General features: G+C 39.7%; 1 protein-coding gene across 1 annotated transcript in view; it reads right to left on the reverse strand.

The window, feature by feature from the left end:
* Window positions 1-210: 210 nt before the first annotated feature.
* Window positions 211-24,388, reverse strand: part of grin2ca (glutamate receptor, ionotropic, N-methyl D-aspartate 2Ca) — a 125,060-nt gene continuing 100,882 nt past the window's right edge. The window contains exons 10-13 of the mRNA XM_038288306.1: window positions 6,866-7,026; window positions 6,584-6,771; window positions 5,174-5,406; window positions 211-2,423 (exon numbers count right to left, since the gene is read on the reverse strand). Coding sequence (XP_038144234.1) covers window positions 801-2,423; window positions 5,174-5,406; window positions 6,584-6,771; window positions 6,866-7,026 — 2,205 coding nt within the window. The 3' untranslated portion in view covers window positions 211-800. The remainder of the gene's footprint in view (window positions 2,424-5,173; window positions 5,407-6,583; window positions 6,772-6,865; window positions 7,027-24,388) is intronic.

Raw genomic sequence — 24,388 nt, forward strand, 5'->3', positions numbered from 1 at the left:
ACCCAGGCTACTAAAATAGTAGCTCAGCAGTGTGATTTGTGTAGATTTTGGACAAAATTTCTTGGTGGATTGTTGTGAAGTACTTGTTGTTCTGCAAAGGTTCTCCTCTAAAACCCTTTATTCAGTGTGATGGGAAGAGGAGAATATCTGTAAATTAAAGAGGCATCCAAATGGCTTTTTTTTTAAACATTTTTGTTTATTAAAGGGTATGTTATCAATGGAAATACACATGATACTTAATATGCTTTTCCCTTGCTTTAAAAGTGCAGCATTATTACATCTAGTCTTGATGCACCCCTTGTTGTAGACTTAGAAAATGTACGGAAGACATATCGGTGCTTGATTGACAAAATTATATTTATATTTTGCCTTCAGACATTGTGGATAGTGGAATGATGTTGGAAAAAAAAAATTATCCAATGTTGTAATGTTTGGGGAATCGGAGAGGCTGTAGTATATTGTCTCCCAACAATATTTCACTGAGAAACTGTTAAAATCTTTTTAACAACCAGTCACAGGTTAAATTCTTATCCATTAAATATGTTTCAATATTCCATTTTATTTTTTTTAAGAGATTCAATGTCTTTCTCACAAAGTCCCAGCGATAACTTACCCCCTCCAGGGTTTACTTCTCCTTTTTGCTGCTCAAGATATTATTGCACTGATAATTGAGAGGAACCTCTCAAGTACACTGTTGGAGTAGGGTTTCGTTTTTGCTTAAGGAAGAACCTCCGGACATTTTCCTTCCCAGAGGGAATCTAGTCAGTGGACCTAGAAGAGGTCGAATAAAGAGAGCGTGTTCAGACCTCGGATTCCAGGCTGGACACTCTGCCCCAGGGCTTTGGCACATAGGGACTGTTGACTCTTCGCGCCACCAGCACCTGCCTCCGTTCTCGGCTCCCCGAGCCCAAGTCCTCCCTATTTCCTCTGACATCATAAGGCCCAAACATGTTGTTGTGGTAAACCAGCTGCCTGTCACTCATTCGAGGGAGCATTGCTGCGTTGTCAGGGCAGTGGCTGGTGCACGGAAACAAGTGGCACATGTCCTTTGAATTGTTGTAGAGCTGGGATGGTCCCTGTGTGAGTGGCCCCACATACACCGGTAAGTCTGTGTACGAGTTCAGGTAGGTGGAGTAATGTCTGTGCACCACTGTGGAAGAGGAGCGGCGGAGGGCAGCAGCATTCTGCAACATGGCTTCCCTGTATGAGGGCAGTCGGGTAGAGTCGGCGTACTTTATCTTCTGCTTGTAGGGGTAGGAACCCATATGGGCTGGGTCTAAGTAGGCCGGCTCAGCGGCCAGGGGGTAACAGGAGAGGTTGTGCCCCAGACTGCCGTATAGCTTGTGAGGCTTTGGATTGGGCCCAGCCCCCTGATGGAATAAATCGGGAATATCTGTTCGGGTGGAGGGAGCTGTGGATGTGGAGGGCTTTGTTTCATCTACCTGACGGATTCTCTCATTGTCCCACGTGGCTCTGAGAAACGAGGCTCGTCGATTTAATTTGTCCTTTCCCAAAAGGGGGATGTCGTCCATCTCTGGCTCCAGGTAGGACTTCATACAGGAGTTGCAGGTCGTGCTGGTGCCGGGGTAGTGTCCTGCAGGGCATGTCGTAGCCACACCATCAGGGCCCTGGTTGTTCAGGAGGTGATTAGCTCTCAGCTCAGCAAAGCAGGACCGAGGTTCATCATAGTCAACTCTCACTCTGGGTTCTGGGTTATTAAACAGATAACTGAATGACCTCCTTCTCCGGCTCGCGCAGTCTGGGGGGTAGCTAAACTTTCTCCGTAGGGGTCCCCTGTGCTCCATGTAAATGTCAGGTACCTGGAACTCCCTGTAAGTCACAAACGGGGATGCGGGGTGCCGGCTTTGGTTCTCCACATACAGCCTGCTGCTGTGGTGGGGGTTAGAAATCCCAGAGGGAACTGGATCTCTGATGGCGATGTGTGGGCTGCTGAGGCTGGAGATGGGCAGAGTTCTCTCTAACAGGTGCTGACTGCCGCGGGCGGGCAGCGTGTACCGCAGAGGCGTGGGTCGGGTTACCACCCTGGCCTTCTCAAGGAGCGGCTGGGTTGACGTATCCCCGTAATGAACTGGGAATGTTGGCGTAATGGCCCTCTGAGGATATGGGGAGTGATTGTCCGTTATACTGGAGATGTAGGGCAGACGGCCGTGGGTTACATCTGTGGTTGTAACTCTGGGAGGAAGGCCAGCTCGCACGTTGTCGGCTCCACGTCTGCTCCAGCTTTCTATTGTTTTAGTGGCACTGTCCAGAGAGTTCTCGACTCTGGCGGAGGACACCATGTCTTTGGCCGTCCTCAGCATCTTCAGCATATTGGCTTGTGTGTAGTTAGTGGTGATGTCTGGACTTTGCAGGCTTCCATTGTGGTCAGATTGCTCTACTCCATTGAAGCAGCTGTAGATGCCCTGTAAATAAACAGGAAGGGGAAATTACAACCTTCACCAGAACGAGCCTGTTCTCTGCTGAGCCCCTGATAATGTTTCTATCACAGATTATTTAGCCATTTAAGAAAAAACTCCCATGAAGACACTGAGTGGTAGCCTCTTGAGACCATCCTGATCTTGCGAGTTTTCAAGGTTTCACTCGCTAATCAGTCTGGAGACTCTCCGTTAAAGAAAATTTGGAGCCGTTCACCCAACGAACGTCCAATCAGCGTTGGCTTTGAGGCGGGTTGAGGTGTGACGCAACGAGAAGCGCGACAGTTCAGTCTAAAGAACATGGCGGCTTCAGCCGATGAAACTAGCGTTAGCGTGGCTATCGAGCAAGTTTTATTGGAATTACAGAGTATTTCTTCACTGAAGGAAGAGCAAAACACTGCTCTGGAGGCTTTTCTCAGAGGAAAAGATGTTTTTGCTCTTCTCCCGACTGGTTTCGGCAAGAGTTTGATCTATCAATTGGCTCCTCTTCGTCGTCGCTCTGTTAGTACGTCATATGCTTCGTTGATCTGATTGGTTTATTTGGCCAGTCTATCACCAACATAGGCCAATCAGCTAACCAGTATTTTCGCCCCTCCCCAAAATTACTTCAACGGAAGGTTTCCAGATGGATATGCGGAGCAAATCCATCTGGCGGAGTCAGGTTAACTGAGTGGATTAGGTGAAGTGCTTTTAATATAAATATTTATTCTTGTTTGTCTTTTAAAGCTGTGTAACTGTGATTGAAAGGCAGTCCTATAAATACGATAGTTGCTGATCATGCATATTAGTTTTTCAATTTACCCCAACATCTTTATTTCCCATTCAAATCATGGTTTGCTTCAGACTGCAGAATCTCGCCTTTGACCAGAGCTGATACAGAGATGAAGCTTTTTAATGGAGTTATTTAAATTCACTTTCTAAAGGATCATGACCATCTCTTTCTTTCCCCAAATACCTATTAAAGTCTCTTTCCCCAGCAAGGTAGTTTCATATTTTTGTTTGTTTTTATCCTCAAATTACTATTATTACAGAATCATTTGATCTACTTATGCATTTAAATGTTTTTTCTTTTAATTGTACCTTCGGAGTTTGTTAGTTTTGGTGAGCGTAATGTTTAAATATTGCATGAAGGTAGAAAATCCTAACACAGACCCAACAAACATTTGTTTTAGAATCATAGAATTGTTTCCTCGTTGTTTACATTGGCTAATCTTAACTAAAAAGTATCTTTGAATTGTCTAAAAAAAATTTTACAAACACACTTTTTCATGGTTTTTTGATAATCTGTTTATTTATTCATTTAAGTAAGGATTCATGATGTAGCAGCTGATGCTGACACATCGCGCATCCGCACATTTTTAACTCTGATAAGATCAAACTGGCTTATATTAATTCAATTGAATTCAGTTTATTTATATAGCGCCAATTCACATCACATGAAACAAGAATTCAAAAAATATCCACTGGACTTGGTTTCCAAGATTTGAAGACGCTTCTCCACCTCTCCAGGAAGCTTTCTCAGTTCAAATGTCTGGATCCGCAGTGAGTTTGAGTCTTATATAGACAAAGCCTTGTAACGCTTGGAAACATGCAAATGGTAACCGATGAATGGGTCATGGGGGTCGATAATGATTGATATTTGATTGGCTTAATTTAGGTGTTCAGGCTGACGTAGAACTAACTGGCCTGCACAAAATAACGAAAAAAACAACAACACTGATTTTAAGACAGGATTTTTATAAGAATAGAATTTTTCTAACTTTTGGGACAATATCGTCTGATAAAGAGTATATTTATATATATATGTTTAAAGGAATAGTACACCTGATTAGCATGATTAGCCTTCATTTTCTACTCACCCCCATGCTGAACAACACTCTGGAGTACTTTTCTGATATCTCAAATGCATCTGGAGATCTGGGAGGCTTCTTGCTGTCTGCTGACATTCAAATAATGGAGGTCTATGGCGCCCGAGGCAGAAATGTCCATAAAAGTCCACAAAAAACGTGTCAATATTCCTCCATACTGCTCGTCCAATGTATTCCAAGTGTCCTGAGTGGGTAGCGTCCAGAATTTACTCGAAACGAAGTCATTTAGAATGTTTTTAGAGCATAAACAGTAGTTGACACGTTTTTTGTGGACTTTTATGGACCTTTCTGCCTCGGGCGCCATAGACCTCCATTATTTGAATGTCAGCAGACAGCAAGAAGCCTCCCAGATCTCCAGATGCATTTGAGATATCAAAAAAGTACTCCAGAGTGTTGTTCAGCATGGGGGTGAGTAGAAAATGAAGGCTAATCATGTTTTGGGTGTACTATTCCTTTAAGCCAGACAATTTACATTTAAAATAAGAAAACACAATTGCATTGTCTTATTTCAAGTGCATATTATCTAATTATCCTATTTTAAGAGTAAAAATACTAATTTCATTGGCAAACATCCTCATTTACCTACTCAAATTCAGGGTAAATACACTTAATTTGAGAAATTTTTACTTATTTCTAGGTCGTTTTTTCAGTGTGTCACTCCCTTACGACTTTAATTTCCAAAAAAATACCCCGTTTCACCGTTTCATATTGATGTTGGTACAGATTTTCATATTGTCTCACCCATAATTCAAAGCTATTACCTCCATCATGAAACTTAGAAAACAGTAAAATAAAATCTACCAGAAAATCCCAGGTGGTGCTTCTCCATGTTTTAACAATATCTTCCATGTCAGAGTTAATTTTACTTACTCTGCTGATAGCTAGTAGGAAGTCCAGTCGCTCGGATTTGCGAACCGAATGCCGAAGTTTCCAGTAGAGCAGATGTTCCCAAGCAAACACCAGCAGACTGAGGCCCATAGCAACCAGCAGCATGTAAAAGACCCCAGCCATGTTGTCAATATCGAGCTTACTGCTCATGACCTCCTTCTTTTCGTTACGACAGATGCCTGTGAGCCACACAGTTTGCAGCTTCTGTGTGTCACCTGTGGGGGGAATAAGAGGTTTAAGTTACATACAATCATCTCTGTGACAATATGGAGGACCAATCCTGCCAGAATTAAAAATACATACAGAAATAAATGAAGGACTTAATATAAAATTACTTGAAAAAGTAGCTAATAATATGAATTTATGTGCCATTAAATGTGACAAAATAAAAGATTATCTAAAAATATATATTTTAACTTCCACTTTTATTCTTACTTTTCTTCTGGAATTTCTGATTTTTAACCCACTTATTTTCTGTTATACATTTTTTGAAGTCTTTATTTTGGGGTTTTTTGTTCCATATTTCCAACGCAACTTTTTTTATTGTTTCATATTTATTCACACCAAAATAAAAAAAAAAGTCTTTTTATTTTTGCTTTTAAAGGAGGTTTTTACTCCACCATAAATATTTATTTTCATTTTATTTTAACTTCCTTCTATTTCTGAAACAATGAGTCATTTCTGGCTCGAATTTTTCTAACAGATTTTTTTACCCAAAGTATTTTTGTCTTCCATTTTTTGTTTTCTCCGCCCCTTTTTCCACCTTGTCTATTTCCACCTGGTCGTCTGACTGCAGCAGTAATGTTAAAACGATGGAAGGAGGAGATTGGCGGCGTCAACGGCAAAGCTTCACAATTATTGGCCAAGGTCTAGCTACCCAAAACCGCTACTGAGCATGAGCGCGCGGGCTTGGATTTGGTCAATTGTTGATCAAATGTTGAAAAAATATCTTATTTTTATAATTTTGTCACATTTAATGGCACACAAATTCATATTATTAGCTACTTTTTCAAGCAATTTTTTATGATTAAGTCCTTTATTTATTTCTGTATGTATTTTTAATCATGGCAGGATTGGTCCTCCATACAGTTTGACATTTATCTATTAGGCATCTTTTTGTATTTCTCCTGCAGTCTGTGATATGTTCACCTCAAGGTCACTCTGCTTCTGTTATTGTTAAAGTGAACAAATCAACTCCAGATTAATTTTATTGACTTGCATCTGTGGCCAGTCCTTCAGATCAACTCCTTCTTTGTGGAGTTTTTGTTATATATAAATATTTACCCTGGAACATGCTAGCTATTGATTTTCTATGATATTATTAGATTTTATTGTATTATTGTGACGCATCATGACTTTGTTAGTTCAGGTTTATGAATGCACAGCAGATACCATCAGCAAGGAACTGCAGCAGGGCCAGGTCGATGGGCCGTTTCCAGCGGGAATCCTTCTGCAGAGCAATGCCATAACCAGTCGTTGCAAACACTTTCCCACTGCCAATGGTTACCAGTTTACATCCTTCGTCTTTGCCAGCCATGTAATTCAGCACAGCAGCATCATAGATAAAGGCATCCAGTTTCCTAACATTGTAAAAGAGATCACACAAATAATTTAGCTGATTGGCTCCGATTCCACTGCCACAATGTGTGCGTATGACTGTTTGCAGAGACCTACCCTGTTTTAAGGCTGTTAAGGGCGTCTTCCACTCCTTTTTGATTGTATTTGACCATGTGGGAGTGCATCTCGGGGTAGTTACTCCTTATGTTTCGCTCCGTGCTGCCATTTGGGACCGTACCAAAGCGGAACGGAGGATACTGCTCCTGTGGCTTTTGAAACTGTTGGATGTTGAAGAACATTTTATAATAGCAAACATCATTCTTAAGTCATTTGCATATCATTTAATACATTTAGATAGGTGTAAGTGGAGGTGATGAAGGGGTTAAATCCGTCACCATGGATTTCATTTTACTTTACAGAAATATTCTGTCATTTTAAAGTGTGACAAACAGCAGACAATGACCATGTCTGCTGTTTGTTATTGTTTTTCTTTCTCACTGCTGTAGAGTATTCTATAACTATCCACAGCTTTTGTTTTCTTTTAACCCTTTATAGGGACCTCAGTGAAATACTTTGAAAATCAAAATTTTAAGCCAATAGGGTAATTTGAATCCAGGACAAGACCTTATTGCCTTTGTAACATCCATCCATCCATTCTCTTACACGCTTGTCCCAATTGGGGTCATGAGGGGTGCTGGTGCCTATCTCTAGCAGTCAATAGGCAAGAGGCAGGGTACACCTTGGACCAGTTCATCACAGAGACACACAGGACAAACAACCATCCACACACATACTCACACCTAAGGACAATTTAGAGAAGCCTATTAACCTAACAGTCATGTCTTTGGACTGTGGGAGGAAGCCGGAGTACCTGGAGAGAACCCACGCATGCTCAGGGAGAACATGAACACTCCATGCAGAAAGACCCTGGGCCAGGAATCGAACCAAGAACCTTCTTGCTTCAAGGCAGCAGTGCTACCCACTGTGCCACTGAGTGGCAAAATTCAAAAATATTTAGGATATTTCAATGGCAAAAACGAAAGAAAAATGACAAAAGTGCTTCTATAACAGGAATTTTCCGCGGGTTATTAAAGATTATTTAAAAGAAATTAAATTATCATTTTTTAAATTAAGGCCTTAATTTGCATTAAAATTAATAAAATGTGATTATCATGGCATTTAAAATACTTGATATATATATATATATTTATATATATATATATATATATATATATATATATATATATATATATATATATATATATATATATATATATATATATATATATATATATATATATATATATATATATATATATATATAGTGTACTCACAGTGGCAGGGTAATTCAAGATCAGATCCACCCAGGGCTGAGACTGAACAGTACTGGAGAAACATATGGGAGAAGGAGGCATCCCACAACACCAATGCTCAGTGGCTGGAAGATCTAAGAACAGATCACAGCAATCTCCCAGAACAAGAACCAGTAACCATTACAACGGCAGATGTCCAAGAAAGAGCGGCAGGTATGAAGAGCTGGACAGCACCAGGCCCTGACATGATCCACACCTACTGGCTGAAAAAACTAACCGCACTTCATGCACGCCTCGCAGCACAAATGAACCAACTGCTGATGGATGGGACCCACCCAGAATGGCTAACCCAAGGACGGACAATCCTGATCATGAAGGATCCGCAGAAGGGAACAACCCCATCCAACTACCGGCCAATAACTTGCCTATGTACAACATGGAAGCTCCTGTCAGGCATCATAGCGGCTAAGATGAATAGGCACATGGCTCAATACATGCACCCTGCCCAGAAGGGAATAGGAAGCAACACCAGAGGAGCCAAGCACCAGCTACTAGTGGATAGAGCAGTCACCCGAGACTGTAAGACCAGGCAGACAAATCTGTGCACTGCCTGGATTGACTATAAGAAAGCCTATGACTCAATGCCACATACATGGATACTGGAATGCCTGGAAATGTACAAGATCAACAGGACTCTAATAGCCTTCATCAAGAACTCAATGAAGCTGTGGAAAACAAGTCTGGAAGCCAATGCAAAGCCAATAGCACAAGTCACCATCAAGTGCGGCATATACCAAGGCGATGCACTATCCCCGCTGCTGTTCTGCATAGGCCTTAACCCCCTGAGCCAGATCATCACAAAGACTGGCTACGGATACCAATTCCGAAGCGGAACAATCATCAGTCACCTCCTCTACATGGATGACATCAAGCTGTATGCCAGGAGTGAGCGAGACATCGACTCACTGATCCACACTACCAGGATCTACAGCAACGACATTGGGATGTCATTCGGACTGGACAAGTGCGGTCGCATGGTCTCAAAGAGAGGGAAGATGATCAGAACCGAGGGGGTTGAACTACCAGAAGGCCACATAACAGATGTTCAGGACAGCTACAAATACCTTGGGGTGCCACAGGCTAACGGAAACCACGAGGAGATGGCAAGAAAGACTGCCACAGCTAAATACCTACAAAGAGTAAGGCAGGTCCTGAAAAGTCAGCTGAATGGGAAAAACAAGATCCAAGCCATCAACACATATGCCCTACCAGTCATCAGATACCCCGCTGGCATAATAAACTGGCCAAAGGAGGAGATAGAGGCTACTGACATCAAGACGAGAAAGCTCCTCACAATGCATGGAGGGTTCCACCCCAAATCCAGCACTCTGAGACTGTACACCAAGCGTAGCGAGGGAGGCCGAGGGCTAGTGAGTGTCAAGACCACTGTCCAGGATGAAACAACTAAGATCCAGGAGTACATCAGAAAGATGGCCCCCAAAGACAAATGGCTTGGTGAGTACCTCAGGCAGGAGAAAACCGAAAGTGAGGACAAGAAAGAGGAAGGAGAACCATCATGGAGGGACAAGCCGCTGCACGGCGTATGCCACAGACAAATAGAAGAAGTGGCTGATATCAAAAAATCCTACCAGTGGCTGGAAAAGGCTGGACTGAAGGACAGCACAGAGGCACTAATCATGGCAGCACAAGAACAGGCACTCAGTACAAGATCAATAGAGGCCAGGGTCTACCACTCCAGGCAGGACCCCCGATGCAGACTGTGCAAAGATGCCCCTGAAACAATACAGCACATAACAGCGGGGTGTAAAATGCAGGCAGGAAGTGCATACATGGAACGCCACAACCAGGTAGCTGTCATAGTGTACAGGAACATCTGCCATGAGTATGGGCTGGAAGTCCCAAGGTCAAAATGGAAGACACCTCCTAAGGTAGTTGAGAATGACCGAGCTAAGATCCTATGGGACTTCAAGATCCAGACTGACAAACAGGTGATGGCTAACCAACCAGACATCGTGTTGATCGACAAACAGCAGAAGAAGGCAGTAGTGATAGATGTGGCAATCCCAAGCGACAGCAACATCAAGAAGAAAGAACACGAGAAGCTTGAGAAATACCAAGGACTGAAGGAGGAGCTAGAAAAGATGTGGAAAGTAAGAGCAGCAGTGGTGCCAGTGGTAATTGGAGCACTAGGGACTGTGACCGCCAAACTGGGAGAGTGGCTACAGCAGATTCCAGGTAAAACATCAGAGGTCTCTGTCCAGAAGAGCGCAGTCCTAGGAACAGCTAAGATACTGCGCAGAACCCTCAAACTCCCAGGCCTCTGGTAGAGGACCCGAGCTTGAGGATGACACATACCACCCCACGAGGGGTGAGAAAACAGTTTTTTTTTTTATATATATATATATATATAAAAGTTTATAAAAACAATTTCTTCAGATATACTATATTGCGATTTATTTGCGCGGAACAGTTTCCAGTTGAGCGTAAAAAAGAAAAAAAAAATATATATATATATATCTATATATATATATCAGAGATGGCAAAAGTACTCACTTTCCGTACTTGAGTAAAAGTACAGATACTTGTGTTAAAAAATACTCTGGTAAAAGTGGAAGTACTGATTAAACTTCTTTACTCAAGTAAAAGTAACAAAGTACAGGCTTGTAAATTTACTTAAAGTATAAAAGTAAAAGTAGAAAGCACTTTTTTCATGCCGTTGCCTACATTTTAAATGGATGTCTGCCAATAGGACTAGATCTCCGTTGTGTTCATTTTCAATCATCTCGTCGTCCATGCTACTATGCTAACGCCACCGCCGCCAAGCTGCAATGATTTGCCGCCAATGAATACCGCCGAATCTGTCGATTCATCTTGTAGTGGTGCGTCAAATGCAACGTAGATTCCCATCCAATTAGATTGAATTTGGTATTGATGACGTGAAAAATAATAACGGTAACTCCATTGAAATGATTCAAAACTAAAGTAACGAGCCAATTTTCTGAAAGGTAAGGAGTAGAAAGTACAGATATTTGTGTAAAAATGTAAGGAGTAGAAGTAAAAAGTCGCCATAAAAATAAGTAGTAAATTAAAGTAAAAATATCAGAAAAATCTACTTGAGTACAGTAACAAAGTATTTGTACTTCGTTACTTCCCATCTCTGATATATATATATGTATATATATATATTTATATATATATATATATTCTGAAAAGAAGGTCGAGGCGAAGAAAAAGCAAGAGAATGGGAAACTGTAAATTTCAACAAATGTAGCTGGAAAACGAGGAATTCGGGACATTGCTGCAGCCTCTTGACAGTAAAGAAGGATTTTGCTGTGTTTTATATATATATATATATATATATATATATATATATATATATATATATATATATATATATATATATATATATATATATATATATATATATACACTCACCGGCCACTTTATTAGGTACACCTGTCCAACTGCTCATTAACACTTAATTTCTAAGCAGCCAATCACATGGCGGCAACTCAGTGCATTTAGGCATGTAGACATGGTCAAGACAATCTCCTGCAGTTCAAAGCGAGCATCAGTATGGGGAAGAAAGGGGATTTGAGTGACTTTGAACGTGGCATGATTGTTGGTGCCAGAAGGGCTGGTCTGAGTATTTCAGAAACTGCTGATCTACTGGGATTTTCACGCACAACCATCTCTAGGGTTTACAGAGAATGGTCCGAAAAAGAAAAAACATCCAGTGAGCGGCAGTTCTGTGGGCGGAAATGCCTTGTTGATGCCAGAGGTCAGAGGAGAATGGCCAGACTGGTTGGAGCTGATAGAAGGGCAACAGTGACTCAAATAACCACCCGTTACAACCAAGGTGGGCAGAAGAGCATCTCTGAACGCACAGTACGTCGAACTTTGAGGCAGATGGGCTACAGCAGCAGAAGACCACACCGGGTGCCACTCCTTTCAGCTAAGAACAGGAAACTGAGGCTACAATTTGCACAAGCTCATCGAAATTGGACAATAGAAGAATGGAAAAACGTTGCCTGGTCTGATGAGTCTCGATTTCTGCTGCAACATTCGGATGGTAGGGTCAGAATTTGGCGTCTACAACATGAAAGCATGGATCCATTCTGCCTTGTATCAACGGTTCAGGCTGGTGGTGGTGGTGTCATGGTGTGGGGAATATTTTCTTGGCACTCTTTGGGCCCCTTGGTACCAATTGAGCATCGTTGCAACGCCACAGCCTACCTGAGTATTGTTGCTGACCATGTCCATCCCTTTATGACCACAATGTACCCAACTTCCGATGGCTACTTTCAGCAGGATAATGCGCCATGTCATAAAGCTGGAATCATCTCAGACTGGTTTCTTGAACATGACAATGAGTTCACTGTACTCAAATGGCCTCCACAGTCACCAGATCTCAATCCAATAGAGCGTCTTTGGAATGTGGTGGAACGGGAGATTCGCATCATGGATGTGCAGCCGACAAATCTGCGGCAACTGTGTGATGCCATCATGTCAATATGGACCAAACTCCCTGAGGAATGCTTCCAGCACCTTGTTGAATCTATGCCACCAAGAATTGAGGCAGTTCTGAAGGCAAAAAGGGGGTCCAACCCGTTACTAGCATGGGGTACCTAATAAAGCGGCCGGTGAGTGTATATATATATATATATATATATATATATATATATATATATATATATATATATATATATATATTCCTACTGGACATGAAGTTAATTTCTATCACACATACTTGTTGATGGTATTAAAATTATTTCTAAGAGCATTAAGAAGCATTAAATTACAGTTACTCAGTCCTGTATAAACCCTTATTCATGAAAAACACTCTTAAAGTGAAAGTAACACTTTTTTTTTGTACAACATAACCTTAGAAGCAGTAACGCTGATACTCGCACTTTCATTTTTTAGTTTATAAACCTAAATATAATTGTTAACTAGGCTTATTAACTTTTGAACTTTACTTTTGAACTTTTCAATTAGCTTTTTACCTTTTTTTCTTGACTTGTTAAGTTTTTATTCAACTTAATATACAATGTATCATTAACCTACTGTAAAATCATTCAATATATAATTCAAAGGCTCATCTAATTGGTCAAATGCCAAAATCAGATGTACAGCCGTTTATCTATGGAGGATAAAAAGTGCCAAAATTAAATAAATAAATACAGCATTAAATAAATAATTAAATGTGTCAATAATTAATTAAATGTGGAATCAAATAAATAAATAAATGTGTCATTAATTAATTAAAACCACGTCACTAATATAACGTGCCACAATTAAATGAATAAATACGGCGATAAACAATTAATTAAATGTGTAATTCATTAAATAAACAAGGAATTTAAAAATATAACTGTGTCATTAATTTAATAAAATACGTCTTCATTTTATTAAAAAAATATATATAATTATTTCAGTGTGCATTTAATTATTTCATGGTCCTGTGTCGCAGTGCATCGAAACCATTAAAAGAATCTGTTAAACTCACCCATCAAAGTTAGGGGGCGGGGTTAACGCGAATCGAGTCTCTGTAATCGATTTGCTTCGCCTTAATGTGCAGGGTGACCAATCAGGTGTTAGATAACCGCCCCCTAACTTTGATGGGTGAGTTTGACAAATTCTTTTAATGGTTTCGATGTGCTGCGACACAGGACCATGAAATAATTAAATGCACACTAAAATAATTATATATATATTTTTAATAAAATGAAGACATATTTTATTAAATTAATGACACATTTACATTTTTAATTCCTTATTTATTTAATGAATTCCACATTTAATTAATTGTTTATCGCCGTATTTATTTATTTAATTGGGGCACTTTATATTAGTGATGTGGTTTTAATTAATGAATGACACATTTATTTATTTAATTCCACATTTAATTAATTATTGACACATTTAATTATTTATTTAATGCTGTATTTATTTATTTAATTTTGGCACTTTTTATCCTCCATATGTAGCAGCATCTTTGCTGAATGGCTGGATATAGATCTTGTATTTCTAGACCTCACTGAGGGTCCATTTGTAACGGGTATGCAGGTGATCAAAAATGCTAACTTGCCCTATAAAGGGTTAATTGACACATCTTAAATTGCTTTTATAGAAATTAACTTCATGTCCAGGACATTTTTTCCAGGGGGAACCAGATTGACTTCATCCTTTCAATGTCTTTTCTGAAAGGATAAAAAAAAAACTCTTTCCCTTTTGGCACTTCTAGATGCATTTCATTATAATTGAGCGAAAGTAGGACGGTTGGGAATCCAGGATTGACTTTTTCATTAACCTTATGCAAATGCTTTTGATGCCATATGTTTTATATATATGGACACAAACCGTATTTCAGGAGTCTAGAAGTCCCGTTTGAAGTTATGGAGCATTATTTAAAGTCTACTGATATATTTTCAAATAAATATCTGTACTAAGAGATAAATTTATGTTGTCTTAAAATTTCTGACTGAATTTTACATAAAGCTCACTTAATGAATGTGGTGAAGGCCAGCCGCTGACTTATAAGGCCATTTGTTGTTAATTAAGAAGTGTTAATCCCAACAGTGCAGCGTTGAGTAGATGTTCCTTTCTTTTCAACAAGGTCATTTTAAGTGTCCCTGTGTTTTTTTACCTTATTTCCATAAAGCAGCCCTGAGGAGTTTACCGCAGCTGGTCAAACAGCGGTTCACTTCTACATTCCTACGGCGTTACCACATGCAGAGTGATGTTGTATAATCTATGGCGTCAGCGTCAAAACAGCTTTGTTTCTTGCACCGCGCTGTATAGTCGGTGAATAATGAAAACAGAATTGCTAGTGACTTTCCTAGAATCCTAATGAGGAGCGGAGAGCTTGGTCCTTTTCCTCAAACCTTTAATTTCCTCAGTGCTCTGAAAGCAAAGAGACTAAAAATCACTTTTTTACTGCTGATGGTTTATTGCAGATTTTTTCATCAATCATCCCTGAGGAAAAACAAATAAAACCAAGAAATTATAAACCACAGAGAAGATTAATCAGTGTTTATCTTTTAATTTTCATTATTATTTTGTTGGAATTAATAGGTTTATTGATACTACGAATTTGTACGATGAGGGTATGCTTAGTTTTACAAAACCTTGAATTAGTACTGCCTAACTTTTGACCCAAGGTTTGGTTTTATTCAAAATATATTTAGCGATTTTTCAGGCCAATATTTATCACTTTAGGTTTATCATGATCTTCTTTAAACTTCTATATAACCTGAGAGGGTCGGATCATTTTCTGAATTGGTCAGTCTTTACAGCAGTCTGAGCTCTCTGTAAACACCAGAGCTAACTTAGCTAACAGTAGTTGGACAGCCAAACAGATTGCTGGGCCATAAGCCGGTATCCTGACTCCGCCAGATGGATTTGCTCCGCATATCCATCTGGAAACCTTCCGTTGAAGTAAATTTGGGAAAGGGCGAAAATACTGGTTAGCTGATGTTGGTGATAGACGGGCCAAATACACCAATCAACGAAGATCAACAAATGCAGACGACGTACTAACAGAGCGACGACGAAAACACAACCACAAGCCAGGCTACTCCTGCCGAAACCAGTCGGGAGAAGAGCAAAAACATCTTTTCCTCTGAGAAAAGCCTCCAGAACAGTGTTTTGCTCTTCTTTCAGTTAGGGTGACCAAACGTCCGTATTTCCCGGGACATATCCGTATTTCACGTCCTGTCCCGGGTGTCCCGGGTTTTTTTTAGAAAGTGAGGAAATGTCCTGATTTTTTCGCCGCTCCGTGTGACATAATCCCTGAGCCGCGTCAGTGCGGGCAGCCCTGTTCTTAATCAGAGGCTCTGTTCAAAAACCTGGGCTGCATCCTCCAAGGACGCGGTCTACCTAGACTAAGGTGACCAGATTTCTGAAATCAAATCTGGGGACATTTCTTGCTCGTGGATAAAAATCAATACATCTTATCGAGATGAAATTAGGAAACGGGGACAGTAATGGTTTCATATATTTTTACGTATTTATTAATATTTAAACAACAAAAATCAAGTGTAAAAGCCAGGAATGTGCCTTTCCAAACGTTTAGTATATCCTAAGATTAATAACATGAATAGTGTTATTAGTAGAAAACTAGAACTGTGTCTCTGGGTTGGGGCAAAGTGGTGGGGGTGGGAGCGGAGGGGTCAAGGGTCATTAGCAGGGCTTTCCAATTTTGGGGGCCCAATGAGCTCTGCCGCCTCCTAAGGGGAGAGTGACATGAGGAAAAGAAATTTAGAAAAGTAAATACAAACATTTATTCTATGCCTGTGGCTGTCTGTTGAGACAGAGTTTCCCCACCTCTTCAAAAAAGTGCAACAAATACTTATTCTGTTTACATCTACTGAACATACCCATAAGAAATATTTTTTTTCTTCATTAACATAAAAAAACAAGTAGTAGTCAAGCCTGCAGGTAAAGGTTCATATATGTTTCTTACTGTCACCTAGCCAGATCAATTCAATTTAGTTTATTTATATAGCGCCAAATTCACAACACATGTCATCTCAAGGCCCTTTACAGTTCAACCAGATCATACAGTCAAATCGATACAAAGTTTTCTATCTAAGGAAAACCAGTTGATTGCATCGACTCATTGACTCTTCAGCAATCCCTCACACTAAGCATGCTTGTAGCGACAGTGGAGAGGAAAAACTCCCTTTGAACAGGAAGAAACCTACAGCAGAACCAGGCTCAGTGTGAGCGGCCATCTGCCGAGGCCCACTGGGGTTCAAGGAGACAGAAGCAGAGATACAAAAAGCAGCTGTAAAAGGCGGCCCCGTCCAGGAAACACACAGCCAGGCAGACGAGCTCCGAACCAGCTCCCATGCCAGAGGACGAAGAGAGCACATCCAGTTAGTCACGGTCAGAGAAACAGGACTACACTGGAAAACAGGCCGATCTCCAACATCTATAAACAAGGGTGTTGATGGCAGCAGCACAGCTGATGTTTCTTTCCAGGATGGAGTCACAGCCAAACAGGAACAGACGAGGCAAAGCTACTCTGAGGAAAAGCAGAGAGAGCAGAAGGTTAGAGATTGAACTAACAGATTCTGCAGAATAGGAGAACAGAGAGAGAATGAAGCAGAATGATGAAATAGGGGTCCCTATGTCCTCCAGCAGTCTAAGCCTATAGCAGCAGAACTATAGAGATAGATCAGGATAACCTGAGCCACTCTAACTAGAAGCTTTATCAAAAAGGATAGTTTTAAGCCTAGCCTTAAAAGTAGACAGGGTGTCTGCCTCACGGACTAAAACTGGTAGTTGGTTCCCCATCAGGGGCCTGTGTGTCTCAAAGTAGCAGGTTCATTTTTCCTACTAACCTGAGTATACAGCCACTCTGTGTTCCACAGCATACTTTGCACACTACATCACTCAATATGTTAGTTTATCACTCAAATCATGTCAACGCTTTATCACTTGAACTTTATTAATACATATTATACATTTTAAATGTTTGAAACAGAAATATTGACTGAACAGGGTCTGAGGCAGTGGCCCTGGTAATTTGGGTAAAATAATATAAGAGAAGACATAGCAAGTAAAAAGCAAAATAACCTTTTTAAATATCTTAAACAAGTTTAACCATTGAACAGCAGAATAGGCTTAACATCAACACAATGTATATAATCCAAGAATAGTCCATATTTATAAACAGCAATAACATATACATATATAATTTCCTTCTTTTCACAGCTTCTGTATTGTGCATTAAGGCTTCCTCTTATGTTTCCTGCTCTCTGCTTTACTCCTCAAAGTAAATTTTTCTCCCTTCTTGTCAACCGTTTTTTCTATCAGAGTTCCTAGTTTCCTCCTCTCTCATTCAATCTCCTTTCTGTCTTTCTATCTTCTTCCTCACTCCTCCAGCATCAATCTTACATTATTCTAAAACAGAGACATTATATAATCAAAATCACCTCCAAAAAAATTAGGATGTGCAACATGAAAACTTATTATTATTAATATCTCATCTAAATACTAAAAATGCTAATTACCACAATATTAGGAGCTACAAGCAAAAACCACATAATAAATGGACATTAAACAGGTGGTTATCTCTTCCTCCATCATTCTCAAATCATGTAGATCTTGTCTTATTCAGTTCTCCTGTTACTGACTCCTATTTTTTCACAAGGAACTTTCATATATATCCAAACTGAGCAGTAAAAAAGCACACCAAAAACTGGAAGTCTATGCTCATAAATCACAACCATAAATCATCAAAACAAATTGAAATAACTCTACTTATAATAACTATCTGAAATATAAACTAAAGGTCACCTATCCATTCTAAATCATCTTTATACAAACCCTTGTTGATCCCTGGAGAACCAGCGTACCAGATTAGCGCCTTACAAGGAGTTTTCAATCATTTTGCTACATTTTAACCCAGCGTCTTTTACTCATGCTCAACTCGTGGTCTTGTCTTACTTTTTATTATTGTTTTAACCTGGACACAAACCAAACATTTATCACAAGATCAGGCCGATCAGAATAAAATTAATTGATTAACACACTTACCATCACTCAGCGTAGCTCCCCATCAGTTGCCACAGGTTGTAAAAAACGAACTTCCACTTCTTCTTCTTCTTCTGTTTTAAAAGTGATGCGCTCTTCTTCCTCTTTGTCTTTTAATGGCAGCTGACATCCAAAAGGATCATTACCGCCCTTCTAGTGGTGCGCTCTGTTCCTTATCTTTATGTTATCAGCAGCGCAACCAGCTACCGTAATACCTATTTTTGCGCGCAACAGCTCTACTGTAATAACAGTCTACACTAGGGTGACCAGACGTCCCCGATTTCCGGGGACTGTCCCCGTTTTGGACCACCTGTCCCCGGCTAAAGCTGTCCCCGGAAATGTCCCCGATTTTACCGAGGCGAAAAATGTTGCGTGTAGACTGTTATTACAGTAGAGCTGTTGCGCGCAAAAATAGGTATTACGGTAGCTGGTTGCGCTGCTGATAACATAACGATAAGGAACAGAGCGCACCACTAGAAGGGCGGTAATGATCCTTTTGGATGTCAGCTGCCATTAAAAGACAAAGAGGAAGAAGAGCGCATCACTTTTAAAACAGAAGAAGAAAAAGAAGTGGAAGTTCGAGAGCTCGAGACTTGAGATCGGGAGCCACGTTGACACAAGAAGTGTTTGAGGCTCGGTGGATGGTCGTTTGGTGCATGGCGCGTGTTTTGAAGCTGCTTATGGAGAAATGTCTTGGGCCGTGAGTAGTGAGGAAACAGGAAGCGATTCTTGTGGGATGGAAGAGGGAAATAGTGACAATGAAGGTTGGAAAATAGCAACATCAAAAAATGAGAAAAAGCGGAAAAAACAGAGATCAGTTCAAGGGGAATCTAGTTCAGAACAATCCAGTGATGATCATTCCATACATTCCACAGCACAACAAAATGAATTCAAAGTCATATTCAAAGTCGTTAATCAGGCAGACTCTTTTACAAATTGGAATCCGGTTCACTTAACAAAAACCATCAATAAACTTGTCGGAGAAGTCAAAGGTGCCAGAATTCTGTACAGTGGAGACCTGCTAATTAACTGCAGAGACAGCGCCCAGCAAGGCAAAGCAATACGTATCAACAAAATTGACGGGATAAGAGTTCAGTGCAGCCTAATGGAGAACAAAAAGATCAGCAGGGGAGTCATTGGAGGAGTTCCTCTAAAAATTTCTGAAAAAGAGATTCTGGAAAACATAAGCGGTGCAAAAGTAAAAGAAGTAAAACGGTTAAAAACAACAAGAAACGGAGAAAGATCTGACAGTTTATCTGTGCTAATTAAATTCGAAGAAGAGCAATTACCAAGCTAAGTATTCATCGGTTACATAAGCTATAATGTCAAAATCTACAATCCTCCACCATTGAGATGTTTCAAATGCCAAAAATTCGGTCACGTTGCAGCAGTTTGTAAAGGGAAACAGAGGTGTGGAAGGTGTGCAGGAGAACATGAGTACGGAAAATGTGGAAAAGAAGCTAAAATAAAATGCTGTAATTGTGGTGGAGAACATACTGCTGCCTATCGCGGCTGTGAAGCAAGCAAAAGGTCTGAGGAAATTAAAAAAATGAAATTTGAGCTCGGAATAACCTACGCTGAAGCTGCAAAAAGGATCCCATCTCAGTCAGAAAAACCCAAACCTACAGTTCAACACACAGCAAATTCCAAACCTCTAGAGAAATCTCCAAAAATTAATGAAGACTCACTTATTGTTAAAAAGACAAATTTTGTTCTTTTCATGGTAGAAGTAATTAATTGTACTGCACAGACAACAAAAAAAACGGAAAAAATCAAAATAATAGTGAAGGCTGCAGAAAAATATCTGGACATTAAAGATTTGAACTGGGAGATGGTTGGAAGTATGATGGGAGGACCGATGGGACCATCAGAAACTGGCAGAGTTAAGATGACCTAGAGTAAATTAAAATTATATGGGCAAATGTGATTTAGTATTATGTTGGTTTAAGTTACACAGGTTTTTTTTTTTTTTTTTTTTTTTTTTTTTTTTTTTTTTTTTTTTTTTTTTTTTTTTGGGGGGGGGGTGAATCGTTTCCTGTTATCTTGCTTTACTCCATATCAGTTGGTGGCGGTAATGCACAATTCACAAGTCTGCCAACCGCCATAAAATCCCATAAGAAGAAGAAGAAGTGGAAGTTCGTTTTTTACAACCTGTGGCAACTGATGGGGAGCTACGCTGAGTGATGGTGAGTGTGTTAATCAATTAATTTTATTCTGATCGGGCTGATCTTGTGATAAATGTTTGGTTTGTGTCCAGGTTAAAACAGTAATAAAAAGTAAGACAAGACCACGAGTTGAGCATGAGTAAAAGACGCTGGGTTAAAATGTAGCAAAATGATTGAAAACTCCTTGTAAGGCGCTAATCTGGTACGCTGGTTCTCCAGGGATCAACAAGGGTTTGTATAAAGATGATTTAGAATGGATAGGTGACCTTTAGTTTATATTTCAGATAGGTATTATAAGTAGAGTTATTTCAATTTGTTTTGATGATTTATGGTTGTGATTTATGAGCATAGACTTCCAGTTTTTGGTGTGCTTTTTTACTGCTCAGTTTGAATATATATGAAAGTTCCTTGTGAAAAAATAGGAGTCAGTAACAGGAGAACTGAATAAGACAAGATCTACATGATCTGAGAATGATGGAGGAAGAGATAACCACCTGTTTAATGTTCATTTATTATGTGGTTTTTGCTTGTAGCTCCTAATATTGTGGTAATTAGCATTTTTAGTATTTAGATGAGATATTAATAATAATAAGTTTTCATGTTGCACATCCTAATTTTTTTGGAGGTGATTTTGATTATATAATGTCTCTGTTTTAGAATAATGTAAGATTGATGCTGGAGGAGTGAGGAAGAAGATAGAAAGACAGAAAGGAGATTGAATGAGAGAGGAGGAAACTAGGAACTCTGATAGAAAAAACGGTTGACAAGAAGGGAGAAAAATTTACTTTGAGGAGTAAAGCAGAGAGCAGGAAACATAAGAGGAAGCCTTAATGCACAATACAGAAGCTGTGAAAAGAAGGAAATTATATATGTATATGTTATTGCTGTTTATAAATATGGACTATTCTTGGATTATATACATTGTGTTGATGTTAAGCCTATTCTGCTGTTCAATGGTTAAACTTGTTTAAGACATTTAAAAAGGTTATTTTGCTTTTTACTTGCTATGTCTTCTCTTATATTATTTTACCCAAATTACCAGGGCCACTGCCTCAGACCCTGTTCAGTTAATATTTCAGTTTCAAACATTTAAAATGTATAATATGTATTAATAGAGTTCAAGTGATAAAGCGTTGACATGATTTGAGTGATAAACTAACATATCGAGTGATGTAATGTGCAAAGTATGCTGTGGAACACAGAGTGGCTGTATACTCAGGTTAGTAGGAAAAATGAACCTGCTACTTTGAGACACACAGGCCCCTGATGGGGAACCAACTACCAGTTTTAGTCCGTGAGGCAGACACCCTGTCTACTTTTAAGGCTAGGCTTAAAACTATCCTTTTTGATAAAGCTTCTAGTTAGAGTGGCTCAGGTTATCCTGAGCTATCTCTATAGTTCTGCTGCTATAGGCTTAGACTGCTGGAGGACATAGGGACCCCCATTTCATCATTCTGCTTCATTCTCTCTCTGTTCTCCTATTCTGCAGAATCTGTTAGTTCAATCTCTAACGTTCTGCTCTCTCTGCTTTTCCTCAGAGTAGCTTTGCCTCGTCTGTTCCTGTTTGGCTGTGACTCCATCCTGGAAAGAAACATCAGCTGTGCTGCTGCCATCAACACCCTTGTTTATAGATGTTGGAGATCGGCCTGTTTTCCAGTGTAGTCCTGTTTCTCTGACTGTGACTAACTGGATGTGCTCTCTTCGTCCTCTGGCATGGGAGCTGGTTCGGAGCTCGTCTGCCTGGCTGTGTGTTTCCTGGACGGGGCCGCCTTTTACAGCTGCTTTTTGTATCTCTGCTTCTGTCTCCTTGAACCCCAGTGGGCCTCGGCAGATGGCCGCTCACACTGAGCCTGGTTCTGCTGGAGGTTTCTTCCTGTTCAAAGGGAGTTTTTCCTCTCCACTGTCGCTACAAGCATGCTTAGTGTGAGGGATTGCTGAAGAGTCAATGAGTCGATGCAATCAACTGGTTTTCCTTAGATAGAAAACTTTGTATCGATTTGACTGTATGATCTGGTTGAACTGTAAAGGGCCTTGAGATGACATGTGTTGTGAATTTGGCGCTATATAAATAAACTAAATTGAATTGATCTGGCTAGGTGACAGTAAGAAACATATATGAACCTTTACCTGCAGGCTTGACTACTACTTGTTTTTTTTATGTTAATGAAGAAAAAAATATTTCTTATAGGTATGTACAGTAGATGTAAACAGAATAAGTATTTGTTGCACTTTTTTGAAGAGGTGGGGAAACTCTGTCTCAACAGACAGCCACAGGCATAGAATAAATATTTGTATTTACTTTTCTAAATTTCTTTTCCTCATGTCACTCTCCCCTTAGGAGGCGGCAGAGCTCATTGGGCCCCCAAAATTGGAAAGCCCTGCTAATGACCCTTGACCCCTCCGCTCCCACCCCCACCACTTTGCCCCAACCCAGAGACACAGTTCTAGTTTTCTACTAATAACACTATTCATGTTATTAATCTTAGGATATACTAAACGTTTGGAAAGGCACATTCCTGGCTTTTACACTTGATTTTTGTTGTTTAAATATTAATAAATACGTAAAAATATATGAAACCATTACTGTCCCCGTTTCCTAATTTCATCTCGATAAGATGTATTGATTTTTATCCACGAGCAAGAAATGTCCCCAGATTTGATTTCAGAAATCTGGTCACCTTAGTCTACACGCAACATTTTTCGCCTCGGTAAAATCGGGGACATTTCCGGGGACAGCTTTAGCCGGGGACAGGTGGTCCAAAACGGGGACAGTCCCCGGAAATCGGGGACGTCTGGTCACCCTAACCTAGACTGGATCCTTCGAAGTCCTTGAAAATAAGGAGGCCGGAAGAGTTTTGTCTGTAAACAGGTCTACCCTTTGGCGGGTTTTACCGGCGTATGCTCTGTTGCTTAGCAACCGTGAAAGTTGACACACAAAGCAGGAAAAGAATGAATACCGAGGTTTTCAAAACTGTTTCTTTATTTAGTTATTTTTTATTATAAAGTGAACAAAGACTGATGAGAATCCAGAGTGGAATAAATGTTCCAACCACCGGGAGCAGGAGCAAATAAAATCAAATGTAATGATAGAAACCTTAGTCAGTTAAATAACCTGCTGCTGTCATTCTGCACATCTCTGATGTTGCTGCTATTTTCAAATATCCATTACTGTAAAAATGTCCATAGCTGCATATTGGTTATTAATTCTCCAGTTTTATATTGTTAAAACACTTTACAGAATTTTATTTTTTATATTTTAACTCTTCCCTATTATGATATTCTTATACATTTTTCTAAGGTCCTCATTTATGTGACCATTTTCAATAATCTTTCTGCTGCTGTAAATTTGCCCATTGTGGGACAATAAAGGGATTTTCTATTGTATTCTATAAAAGGGTTAGAAATATATAAGTAAATTTAAACAATGTATCTACAAAATATATCTGCAAAATCTCTAATATTTAACAACAAAAAATACTTAGTTAAGCATATTGTGCAAAACAACAATAAAAAAATTAAACTCCTATCAGATTTATAGTTCCCACTCTATTAGAATCTGTCCTTAAATTACAGCCAAACCCATTTATACAGTAACA

Source organism: Cyprinodon tularosa, unplaced genomic scaffold (assembly GCF_016077235.1).
Source record: "Cyprinodon tularosa strain WSP-4 unplaced genomic scaffold, ASM1607723v1 ctg250, whole genome shotgun sequence".
NCBI classification, from domain to species: domain Eukaryota; kingdom Metazoa; phylum Chordata; class Actinopteri; order Cyprinodontiformes; family Cyprinodontidae; genus Cyprinodon; species Cyprinodon tularosa.